Consider the following 13,972-nt stretch of genomic DNA (forward strand, 5'->3'; position numbering starts at 1 on the left):
AAAGTGAGGTGTTATAAATCCTTTAATACTTAGCAGATCTATATTAATGTCACATGATACTCAGAGGCAGATTATGTCAACTGGGTTTGAAGACTGACTTGTCAATGCAGATATGTAGTTCACTAATTTTACTTCTCAGTCCTCAGATATTTTGAGGCAGTAAAGATATCTAGAATTTCACAACTGACTGACATAAAATTGGGTTGAAACAAAATTTCTGTGAATTACTGAAAATTTTTAACCAATAACTGTTGGTGCTGATGCAGGATGTCAGAATTATGTTGTTAAGTTTCTTTCTCAAACTGAAGGTTTGGTTTGATCCTAACACCTTTTAAAACTTTATTTATTTCTGTCTTTCCTATCCTTAAAAAGATGCTGCACTGACACCTGTAACCACTGGTGCTTTACTACTCGTGACAGTGCTTCCACCCTTAAGTGTTCCTGCTGCTCGCTGTACACCAAGTATGGACCAAACGGGTCACTCTAACAAGTAATTACTCATTAAGAATACCAGCCATTGGACAGCCATTAGACACTGTTGTTCAAACTGGGTTACCTTACCAGAAATCAGAATGGAATGTACATACATGTAAAATATATTTTCAGGTAATTTTCAGAAATAATACCAGTCTGAGATCAGATGCATCGGATCTTCCAAAGAGGGCAGGCATGTTATGCCACAGCTTTTTAATTTAGCATTGTAATCTGTGGCCAAGCAGAAGGGAGGCTGTCACAGCAGTGTGATACATGAAGCTACAAAAAGGCCGAGCTAAACTGATGAGGACTCCACCGTGCTCCAGCAGGACTAGTTACCGTATTTCCAGACTCAATATGATTGCCTGGGCTGGATTATAGCCAATACAGCAAACTGCAGGTGCCAGATTGTCACTGTGATAATCTGTAATGCCATATGTCCAAGCCTGGCACCGTGCCCCTTCCTTGGCCTACTTCAAAAAGAATGATGTCCTGCATATGAGGGATGGAACAAGCAACCATAAATACAATGTGTTCCAACTATGCGATGTCTCTCAGTGCCTGTAGCTAGAGGTACACAACAGCACTTGTCGACCTGATCTACATATACATTTATATGATTACTCAGCAATTAACAATTAAGTGCTTGGCAGAGGGTTCATCAAACCATCTTTAAGCTGCTTATCTACTGTTCCACACATGAACAGTGTGCAGGAAAAATGAACACTTAAATCTTTCCATGAGAGCCCTAATTTTATTATGATGATCATTTCTCCATAGGTAGGTGGGTACAACAAATTATTTTCACACTCTGAGGAGAAAGTTGCTGATTGAAATTTCATGAGAATGCCCTGGTTTTGATGAGTGCCATCCCAATTTGTGTATCATATCCATGGCACTCTCTCCCCTATTTTACATTTATACAAAATGAGCAGATCCCACACCGCTCAGAAATATTCCAGAAGAGGGTTGACAGGCGTGCTGTAAACAGTCTCATCAGTAGAGGTTACATTTTGTAAGTGCGCCAATAAATTGCAGTCTTTGGTTTGCTTTGCCCACAGCATTATCTATGTGATTGTGCCAATTTAAGTTATTCATAACTGTAATCCCTAAGTATTTAGTTGAATTTACAGCCTTTAGATTTGTATCATTCATCGTGTAACTGAAATTTAGCAGATTTTTTTAAAGTGCTTATGTGGATGCCTTCACAATTTTCATGATTCAGAGTCAATTACCACTCTTTGCACCATAAGGATATCTTGTCTAAATCATTTTGCAATTGATTTTGATCATCTGATGACTTTACATGATTCTAAATGACAGCATCACCTGCAAACAATTCACGAGGACTGTGCAGATTGTCTCCTAGATTGTTTATATGAGATATGCCACCAACTTACTGCTAGTAGACACACCTCTGTTAGATGCAGGCTACAAGCTGTCCCTATCCCTGATGCTATGGGGAGCTGATCAGGTGCTTCCCAGTCAGGTGGCCATATGCTGGCTGAATTCTACCAGCCATCCTGGAACCACTACGGCATTTAGGCCTTTATATTCTTTAGGTGCAGTAAATATGTCAGCCTTTAATCAAATGTTAGGCCCAGAAATCTCAAAGGTCTTTTAAATTTGAGAACAGTGTCCCTCATTTTAAGAATGGTTAGGTTAAAGGAGTAACAGGAATGATTAAAATAAACACAAATATATTTCTCTGAGGAAAATTTAAAACCTGTGCTGTATGTCCACCCCTTCAACTGTCTTTTTGTTAATCACAGCTAATGAATATTTCTTGCAATGTTGGAACAGGAGTAGACTATGGCAAACTCACCTGCACACGTCAGACATTGAAAGAGAGACTTAACTGTAGACATAGTGCCATTTGTTGCTATAGCAAATAGAGTCACACTTAAAACATGTCCGTGAGGGAAACTATTCTCAATTTGCTCTGAAAGAGCATCACTGAATTGATAACCAAACGACCTTCTGGAAAGTACGGAGTGGGTAGGCATCCTCAGAAACCCCATTTTTGGAGTTGGCAGATTATGTTATGCTTCAAAGTAGTGTCATGGGCCCTCTCAAAATCTAATAATATATCTATGAGGTGTTGTCAGCAAAGGAGAGATTGTTGTACTCCTGCTTCCACAAGGGTCAGGTTGTCGAGGGTTGAAAGATACCTCTTAAACCCACAGTCAAACCAATTAAGTAGTTTCTGCTCTTCTAAGATACAGGTCAAATGTTGATTGACCATGCATTATAGAGTCTTTCCAAGACAGCCAGTGAGTGCCACACACTGGTCTTTTCCTGATTTCAAGAGTAGTACAAAATTTACATCACCCCATGAGTCGGGAAACTCTCCAGTCAGCCAGATTTTATTAAAAAGAAATAAGATGACTTAGTTTGCTTTCTTTTGAGGTGCTGTAACATACTGTAGTGAATTCAGACTTAACCTGGTGCATTCTTCTTGATCTTGGACAACACACATTCTAACTCCCCACACAGAAAAGAAAAAAGGGGTATTTGTATTCCTTTGTGTTGTTGGCATCGATTCCAACCATCCTTCTAAATTAATGGGCGATGACAGTGGAAAGTTGGATCCTGGTTTGCAGTGGCAGTGGTCAAACTCAAGTGCTTCAGTTGCCTGTGTGATTTCTCCAGGTGTATGCCAGAAACACTCTTACTTCAGAACAGCAGTTATCAGTGGACTGACATGTTTGCTAAATATCCTCCTCATGGAGGTTGTGAGTTTTACAGCAGGTGGTTGCCATTTGAGCCATCATAAGGCTGTGCATCTGGCCCTTGTTGTGGAGTAACAATTCCGCTATGGGACTTTATGGCTGTGAATTTGGCCTGAGGACTTTAGGATATATGCGTAGGTGGCATAGTGGATCACTCTTGTAATGCAATCAACCCAGTTCTGGATGCTGTCTCAGTGTTCAAACAGCCAGTTGGCTATAGAGCATCCAGTTTGCTCAGCTAAACATCAATCGTGGTGCCTTCCTTTAAGAGATTGTTCCATGTGAGAGGTAGGTCCAGATGGGAAGTGATCACTGAGCACTTCCCATTATGCAGCACCTCCAAGAGCAGGAAAGCAGAAACTAAGGTCTTTCTACCAGAATTAAGAAGACATACTCTTCTTACACAATGAGGCTTTCAATTACTCGAACACTAGGGCAGGTAGATGTAGGCCCCCATAGCATATTACATGCATTAAAATCTCCAACAGGTAAAAATGCCAACAAAGGGGAGAAAATTTAGGAATTTTACCAGCATGTTCTCCTCTTTACTCACTTCCTGGTTTTTGGCTTTAACTGACAGTTGTGTTGCAATAAAAAAAGAATAAATAAATAATTACTACTAAATATTATTACATATGCATATGAAAACACTTTTTAAATTGATATAACATGATTGCATTATTAGAAAAGTTCTGTGCTTATATGAATTTTTTAGGCTATCAGACTTCATTTCTTACTTCTTCAATTGTAGCTTCAGGCAGCGGACTCCAAGTACACCAGTGCTTGTCATAATTAAGAAAATCCTCTTTACTTGGTTTCACTTCACTTCAATAAGAAATACTTAATACTGGTATCAAAATTTCTTATTTCTTTCTTATTCCAAACATGTGTGATACAAAATATTTGTAGCCCATCATCCTCCGCACGACACTACTTAACAGAACTTCTACATACAAGAGAATGTAAAAACAAAATCATGTAAAAAAAAAATTAATTTTTTCTTTTTTTTCTTTTCTTTTTTTTTTCTTGCCACACTATTATATTTAACGTCTTTGCCAATGCTTATGATTGATTGGGGTTTTATTTTTTATTTATTTATTTATTTTTAACACTGTGGGCCCTGAGCCACAGCGCATGAAGCTCTACCACAAGGCCTAGCTGTTTTTTAGCATATTTTAATTTACTACAACTCTTAAATTGTTTTTGTTATAGTAATGACATTACCCTTATTGAAGAGCCTGAACTTTCTAGTTTGAAGCTATGTATAATACTTTGTTCTTTTAATTAATATTTGCTTTCATGAAACTTTCAATTATAGCATTGTTTTTGAAAAGAGGAAAAAATTGGTCAAAGATATATGCACTTAATGCTCAGAAGGTAAACTACATTATTTTAAACAAGAATTTTAATAATTATTTATACTGCTTGTTTTATATACAGTAACCTCCTTTGGCTTTATTTTAAGATGCAATTTTGGTCTTTGTATGATAAACTTTGAAACACAACAGTTTGCACAATGCCACTTTGTATTCACTACACTGGTAGCTTGTGTCTTTGCACCACACTTCCCCAGAAAGCTTTTTGCCTCTCAGAGAACACACTACACATTGTTTTTGCTTCTGTTTCTTGCCTATTTCTGTCTCAATCTCTTCCAGAAAATGGTTTCCAGTTGATAGTCTGGAGAGTCCCGAGGTATCAGGTTAGGGTTCCAGATCTCTGCTGTCTGCAAGACCTGCACAGATAGTTGTCATAAACTGTGATGTTCTGAGGCATCTTCCAGTTACCTTGTTGTACAATATACTTGAATTTATTATCACCATTAGTATTATGTGGAATGACTTCTCCACCACTTCACAGTTCGATGCTCAAAAGCCCCGTATGATAGTCTTTGGTCTGATAAGTCAACACCCAACTTGGTTTTATTACAAACCACCACACAAGCTGATTTTGACTTCTCTCTGCCTCTCTTATCAATATACATCACAATTTCAGCAGTGTGCCTTGTACTTATCATGTGCACATTTCTTTTGTCCTTCCAACAGAATGCCAAGATATTTCCTTTACGCCCCAAAATTTGTTCACTTCGCTGAAGTTTCCGATCTTTTACAGCAGAAGGTAATCCCTGTCTAGATTTTCTTGTAGTTCCCACAAGAGCAGCTTCCAGTTCTGAATTGTATTGTATTTGTAAAAAACTGACTCGTTCCACGCCCTCGTGAACCCAACACAATTGGACCTATGGAACATGAAAGCAAATCAAATCAGGCAAGGACTGGACTGGTGTACCATCTGCCTGTAAACAAAGTGTAACCTTTTCCTGACAGATTCCCAAGCAATGTCTTTACGGGTGTCACTGTGTCAGACTTCTCACCCGCATAAACAGAAAAATCCCAGACATAACCTGTCTCTGACTCTGACAACATGTACAGTTTTATACCACATTGCGAATACATAGAAAGAAGGATCCTTTATTGTATGATTATATGATAGCGGAACAAACACTGGTAGCAGTTACTTCTGTAAAATATCTGGGAGTATGCGTGCGGAACGATTTGAAGTGGAATGGTCATATAAAATTAATTGTTGGTAAGGCGGGTACCAGGTTGAGATTCATTGGGAGAGTGCTTAGAAAATGTAGTCCATCAACAAAAAAGGTGGCTTACAAAACACTCGTTCGACCTATACTTGAGTATTGCTCATCAGTGTGGGATCCGTACCAGATGGGTTTGACGGAGGAGATAGAGAAGATCCAAAGAAGAGCGACGCGTTTCGTCACAGGGTTATTTGGTAACCGTGATAGCATTACGGAGATGTTTAATAAGTGGCAGACTCTGCAAGAGAGGCGCTCTGCATCGCGGTGTAGCTTGCTCGCCAGGTTTCGAGAGGGTGCGTTTCTGGATGAGGTATCGAATATATTGCTTCCCCCTACTTATACCTCCCGAGGAGATCACGAATGTAAAATTAGAGAGATTCGAGCGCGCACGGAGGCTTTCAGACAGTCGTTCTTCCCGCGAACCATACGCGACTAGAACAGGAAAGGGAGGTAATGACAGTGGCACGTAAAGTGCCCTCCGCCACACACCATTGGGTGGCTTGCGGAGTATAAATGTAGACGTAGATGTAGATGTATTTGGATTATGTGGCATGTACTGTTTGAAATACACACGGCCACAAAATCTGCACGTTTCATCAATTGTAATGTTTTGAGAGGGTGTATATGCTCGCTGGAAATTAGCAGACACCATATCCAGGAGGGGTCGCACCTTGTGCAGTGAGTCATAGCCACCTTCTCCTTTTTTCTTAGCAACTGAATTGTCACTGATGTGAAAGTTTCTCAAAATAGAAATAAACCTGTCACAGCTCAGGATGTTTGTACAGAAATTACGTGACACAACAGGATTCTTAGACCAGTGCTCTCATATATGGGGTCTCACGCTTACACACATATGGACTACAATTGCCAGAAACTTTCTTATTTCTATGAGAGTAACTCCTCTCCACTTTGATAGCGAGCAGGTAGGGGAAAGGGAATTTGTACTTTGGAATTTCCTTATGCTTTGTTGTGCATACACATTAGTTTGCTGCTTTATATGATTTACCATACTGCCTGTAAGTGAACACAAAAAGAAGTGTAGAGGTGTGCTGTTCTGGTATAAACTGGTAAGGTTGCACTTCCCAGAGTGTCCTGAGAATGTATAGATATTTGGGACATGATCAGTAGTCGTCCAGCCTTCCTCACAAGGGAACCTCCCCATCGCACCCCCCTCAGGTTTAGTTATAAGTTGGCACAGTGGATAGGCCTTGATAAACTGAACACAGATCAATTGAGAAAACAGGAAGAAGTTGTGTAGAACTGTGAAAAAGTAAGCAAAATATACAAACTGAGTAGCCCATGGGCGACATAGGCAATTCATGGAGACAGTTAGCTCACGAGCGCCGTGGTCTCGTGGTAGCGTGAGCAGCTACAGAAGAAGAGGTCCTTGGTTCAAGTCTTCCCATCAAGTGAAAATTTTACTTCCTTTATTTTTGCATAGTTATTATCTGTCCATTCGTTCATTGACGTCTCTGTTCACTGTAATAAGTTTAGTGTCTGTGTTTTGCGACGCATCGCAAAACCGTGCGATTAGTAGATGAAAGGACGTGCCTCTCCAATGGGAACCGAAAACATTTGATCGCAAGGTCATAGGTCAACCGATTCCTCCAAAGGAAAACTCATCTGATATATTCTATACGACACTGGTGACGGCATGTGCGTCACATGACAGGAATATGTTGTTGACCCACCTAACTTGTACACTTGGCGAATGGGTAAAAAGATTCTTCTACCTTGCCCGATTTAGGTTTTCTTGTGAATGTGATAATCACTCCCAAAAAAGTGATGAAAACATAAGAGTTTGTTACATAAACTGAAAATAAAAAATTAAACTTTTCACTCTATGGAAGATTTGAATCAAGGACCTTTCGTTCCGCAGCTGCTCACGTTACCACGAGACCACGGCGCTCCTGCGTTTCCGATATCCTTGATGTTGCATATTATCCCATGAACTACTCAGTTTGTATTTTTGGTTATTTTTTCACAGTTCCACACAACTTCTTCCTGTTTTCTGAATTGATCTGTGTTCAGTTTTTCAAGGCCTATGCACTGTGCCAACTTATAACTAAATCTGAGGGGGGTGCGATGGGGAGGTTCCCTTGTCAGAATCGGTATGGTGCAAAGTTCTCGGTCTCACACTCACCCTTGGTCGCCCACGCACTTCAGGTGTGGTATCAGCAGGAACAATGACAATACATGCTTCTGAAGAACTTTGACGCTTGCTCTCCTCATCTGAATCTACCATAAAAGTAGTATTTGCAAATAAAATCACTTACTACAGTAGTTACATATTGAAAGCTCTTTCAATTGAAATCTGAATAAAAATATTGTGTATTTTGTTATCTGCATTCCTTACCTGAAGACTCAGAGCCTTCTTCTTGAATATAGTCTATGTCATCATCAGAATCAAGCAAATCATCATCCTCTGAAAAATCAACATCACTTTCTTCAAACTCGCACGATAACTCACGAGCGATTTCATCATCCGTCAAACCACGCTTCGCCATGACAACGCAACTGAGCATGCGCACGACATAATATTCCCGCTTGCAAAGCCTAAGGGGGGGGGGGGGGGACCTGCCGTGCCTCCTAGACCACTGGGAGCCCTAAGAACACGTAAAGGAATGAAGGGGAAGGTCGAGCACATGTGCCTGTAAAATTGCTGATTTTTGGGCTGGTCAGGCGTACCCGTATTTTTACGGGCGTCAGCTCCTAAGTGTTAATAAATCTCAATTTTACGATATCCCTGGGGGTCTTTCACCATGTACTTACACACAGTTCCCTGTTAATCTACCCAGTAGAATGTCCATTTTCTTGGAACAATGCCTTTAAGTGGACCAGTTCTTCTGACAAACTATCTGTGTTTGAGACTGTTGAGTTCTTTGGGCAACTGTCTTAAACACACACATACTCATAGTTTGCTATGGGTTATGACAACCCGATGCAAGTAAATACTAATCAGTACGAGTGGGCTTACATAAAAATAAATGCGCCATACAGCCAAAATGTCCAGGAAAGGTAGACAATCAACTTTCTCTATTGCCCTAGTGAATTTAATTTTCTAATGAATTTAACTGAGATTATGTAAGAACTCTGTTCATTCATCTTCTCCATGAGCCCACACTATAAAAGTATCATTTACATACCTCCAAAATACAGTTGGTTTAAGGGCTACTGATTCTAGCAATCTCATCAGGGGAGCAAATGGGCCACGTGTAGTGACCCTGTCAGTCTGCTCAAAAAATCCTTGGCTGAAACTAAGAAAGGCTGAAGAAAGAGTCTAGTGCAACAAAGAGTTATGTCCACCAGAAATTTATTACCTGTTAATGAAAAGATTCTGCAAGATTGACATTTGTGAAAGGTGATACTATATCATAGCTAGCTAAATGGTCTGAACTGATTAGATGGTGAGCCCTTAGTTTATTGACAAAATCGTTTATGATGTGACCATGCTTTCTAAACAGATTTCAGGGTCCTCGCCAAATGTCTGAGATTTTTTTGGATGTAAAAGGTACATTCTTCTCTTCTTATGACAAAAGAAAGATTTTGACACAACAGCTGTGCCTTGTTACAACAAAATGCTTTTACTTTAAAACATGCATGATCAGAAGGACTATCCTCCAGTGCTCTCTGTTAGATGGGCGTTTTCACTGCACAGCGGCCCACACAAAACACTGGGTGTGATTTTTTGAAGATTTGTGGAAGCGATGTTGTTCTCATGAGGAGCTAGGGATATAGAAATCCACTGATACAGACCACCTTATAAAACTGAGCCACGACAGGTTCCTCATTGATAACTGTATTGCCTCAACAACCATCCACACCACTGGCATGTAGCACATAGTCATGCTAAGGGTCTTTAATAGAGGTTTGTAATGCCCTCACATTTTTGGAAGGTTAACATATGGCCTCTATTCCATATGACACACAACATTCCACTGCCACACTGCATGGTGGTCACTAAAAGCATATGGTTACAAAGAACTAGTGTCACTCACCAGCCCTACATAGACTAAGCTCCCTGAGATGCTCACTATTTGGCACGACCCCAGAGGCACATGTGACTTATTGACTGCCACCAACATGGCGAGCTTTATGTTCTAAGATTTGATAGTAGTACTAACTCGCAACTCCCGAAACACACACACACACACACACACACACACACACACACACAAACAGTAAATTGAATTGAATTGAATTACTAGGCATCTCAATAAATAGAAAAAAACTAATAATCAGAGGTCTATAACATGATCTGGATGGGGTTAAGGCTATGCAGATATTCTATAATTAAAGAAAACGAGACAGTAAAGAAAACAAGACACTAATTACAAAGTAACACACACAATTGTTTGTTCTCTAATTTTTCAGACGTACCTTAAGCTCTTTTGTTGCAATCTTTCCTGTGCCCTTAGTGTCAAACAAGTGGAATGCTTCCAGCATATCTGCCTTCTGTTCCTTTGTTAGCTCAAATGTAGTTTTTGATCTCTTATTGAAAAGAGACTTCAATGTTTTCTCAGAAGAAGTCTGCAGAAATACTTTTGTGAAAATTAATTATTAATAGTTAAACAAGAAACGGTCATGTAAAATAAAGTTTCTGGTATATAGGTTGATGTTAAATATGGGTAAAACTGTCTTCAACCTGAAGATTGATTTAAAAACTGCACTTCTTTACTAGGCATGGACCAACAAATTAAAAGGGAACCTACAGTTTGGTACTGACTGTGAATCATGAAGAAACTTCATTTTTCACATTTATAAATCACTGTATAAAGGGGAAAAAAGGTACAAGCAATAGAACAAATCCTGTCATTGAAAAAGCATTATGGACTCAGTGCATTGATAAGCTGATCAAGAAACAGTTCATATGATCTGAACTTCATACTATCCTCCCTGTTGACAAAGTCTCCACTATTGCTGTAATTGAATGATTAGATTAGATTAGATTAATACTAGTTCCATCGATCATGAATACGGTATTTCGTAATGATGTGGAACGAGTCAAATTTTCCAATACATGACATAATTAAGTTAATTTAACAACATACTTACGTTAATATAACAACTTTTTTTATTTTTTTGTGTTTTTTTTAATTTTTTTCCTTAATTTATATCTAAAAATTCCTCTATGGAGTAGAAGGAGTTGTCATTCAGAAATTCTTTTAATTTCTTCTTAAATACTTGTTGGTTATCTGCCAGACTTTTGATACTATTTGGTAAGTGACCAAAGACTTTAGTGGCAGTATAATTCACCCCTTTCTGTGCCAAAGTTAGATTAAATCTTGAATAGTGAAGATCATCCTTTCTCCTAGTATTGTAGTTATGCACACTGCTATTACTTTTGAATTGGGTTTGGTTGTTAATAACAAATTACATAAGAGAGTATATATACTGAGAAGCTACTGTGAATATCCCTAGATCCTTAAATAAATGTCTGCAGGATGATCTTGGGTGGACTCCATCTATTATTCTGATTACACACTTTTGTGCAATAAATACTTTATTCTTCAGTGATGAATTACCCCAAAATATGATACCATATGAAAGCAATGAGTGAAAATAGGCGTAGTAAGCTAATTTACTAAGATGTTTATCACCAAAATTTGCAATGACCCTTATTGCATAAGTAGCTGAACTCAAAACGTTTCAGCAGATCATCAATGTGTTTCTTCCAATTTAATTTCTCATCAATGGACACACCTAAAAATTTGGAATATTCTACCTTAGCTATATGCTTCTGATTAAGGTCTATACTTATTAATGGCGTCATACCATTCACTGTACGGAACTGTATGTACTGTGTCTTATCAAAATTCAGTGAGAGTCCGTTTACAAGGAACACTTAGTAATTTTCTGAAAGACAGTATTGACAATTTCATCAGTTAATTTTTGTTTGTCAGGTGTGATTACTATACTTGTATCATCAGCAAAGAGAACTAACTTTGCCTCTTCAGGAATATAGAATGGCAAGTCATTAATATATATTAAGAACAACAAAGGACCCAAGACTGACCCTTGTGGAACCCCATTCTTGATAGTTCCCCAGTTTGAGGAATGTGCTGATCTTTGCATATTATGAGAACTGCTTATTTCAACTTTCTGCACTTGTCCAGTTAGGTATGAATTGACCCATTTGCGCACTGTCCCACTCATGCCACAATATTTGAGCTTGTCTAGCAGAATTTCATGATTTACACAATCAAAAGCCTTTGAGAGATCACAAAAAATCCCAATGGGTGGTGTTCGGTTATTCAGATCATTCAAAATTTGATTGGTGAAGGCATATATGGCATTTTCTGTTGAAAAACCTTTCTGGAAACCAAACTGACATTTTGTTAGTACTTCATTTTTACAGATATGTGAAGCTACTCTTGAATACATTACTTTCTCAAAAATTTTGGATAAAGCTGTTAGAAGGGAGATTGGACGATAATTGTTGACATCAGATCTATCCCCCTTTTTATGCAAAGGTATAACAATAGCATATTTCAGTCTATCAGGGAAAATGCCCTGTTCCAGAGAGCTATTACACAGGTGGCTGAGAATCTTACTTACCTGTTGAGAACAAGCTTTTAGTATTTTGCAGGAAATGCCATCAATTCCATGTGAGTTTTTGCTTTTAAGCAAGTTTATTATTTTCCTAATTTCAGAGGGAGAAGTGGGTGAGATTTCAATTGTATCAAATTGCATAGGTATGGCCTCTTCCATTAACAGCCTAGCATCTTCTAATGAACACCTGGATACTACTATATCCACAACATTTAGGAAAGGATTATTAAAAATATTTTCAACTTCTGACTTTTTGTTCGTAAAGTTTTCATTCAATTTGATGGTAATACTGTCTTCCTGTGCTCTTGGTTGACCTGTTTCTCTTTTAATAATATTCCAAATTGTTTTAATTTTATTATCAGAGTTGCTGATTTCAGACATGATACACATACTTCTGGATTTTTTAATAACTTTTCTTAATATAACACAGTAGTTTTTATAATGTTTGATAGTTTCTGGGTCACTACTCTTTCTTGCTGTCAGATATATTTCTCTTTTCCGGTTACAAGATAATTTTATACCCTTAGTAAGCCATGGTTTGTTACAAGGTTTCTTACGAGTATATTTAACTATTTTCTTGGGGAAGCAGTTTTCAAATGCATTTACAAAAATGTCATGAAATAAATTATATTTTAAATTGGCATCAGGTTCACGGTACACCTCATCCCAGTCTAACTGCTGTAGGCTTTCCCTGAAATTTGCAATTGTTAAATCGATGACTGAACGTACTACTTTGGAGGACTGTTTAGTATTGCTGAATGGAGCTATGTCATATATTGTAACTAGCTGTGCACCATGATCAGAAAGACCATTCTCAACAGGCTGATCATTTATCTGGTTAAACTTATCTTGGTCTATAAAGAAGTTATCTATCAGTGAGCTGCTATACTTTACCACCCGAGTAGGAAAATCAGTAACGGGTGTCAAATTGAAAGAACCGAGTAATACTTCAAGGTCATTTTTCCTATTACCCTCTTTCAGAGAATCTACATTGAAGTCCCCACAAATAATAATTTGCTTCCCCCTGTCTGACAGATAGCACAACAAGGAGTCCAAATTTTTCAGAAATAGATGAAAATTTCCTGACGGGGACCTATATACAGTTACAATTATAAATGTGCCTTTATTTAATTTAAGCTCACAGGCACATGCTTCTATATGTTTCTCTACACAAAACTTTTTTGGTTCTATACTTTTTGCACAATGATAACTTTTGACATATATGGCAACTACTCCTTTCTCCATATTTTCTCTCATTACATGTGCAGAGAGCTTATATCCACTTACATTTACCTTATCCATATCAGTAACAATGTGATGCTCAGACAGGCATAGTATATCTATTTCATCCTCAACTTCTAAATCTTCTAAACAAACCAGAAGTTCATCTATTTTATTCTTTAAACTCCCAATATTTTGATGAAATATACTTACATTATTTTTAATTATACTTTTATGAGACCCTTTCCTTATTCTAACATTTGCAGTACTCTCCTGTCTGAATGTCTCATTGTGCTTAGGCCTAGTTCCTATACCAGTGGTCACATGGTGTTCAGAGAGGCAGATTATGTCAACTGGGTTGGGTGACTTTAATTCACCAATGCAATTACCTAGGGCTGAGATA

The 13,972-nt window shown here is 38.2% G+C and overlaps 1 protein-coding gene across 2 annotated transcripts in view; it reads right to left on the reverse strand.

The window, feature by feature from the left end:
• Positions 1-13,972, reverse strand: part of LOC124606267 (centrin-1-like) — a 136,471-nt gene that overhangs the window by 98,715 nt on the left and 23,784 nt on the right. For both annotated transcript variants that reach the window (XM_047138246.1, XM_047138247.1), the window contains exon 2: positions 10,177-10,326. In XM_047138246.1, coding sequence (XP_046994202.1) covers positions 10,177-10,326 — 150 coding nt within the window. The remainder of the gene's footprint in view (positions 1-10,176; positions 10,327-13,972) is intronic.

This window comes from Schistocerca americana, chromosome 3, assembly GCF_021461395.2.
Source record: "Schistocerca americana isolate TAMUIC-IGC-003095 chromosome 3, iqSchAmer2.1, whole genome shotgun sequence".
Classification (NCBI taxonomy): domain Eukaryota; kingdom Metazoa; phylum Arthropoda; class Insecta; order Orthoptera; family Acrididae; genus Schistocerca; species Schistocerca americana.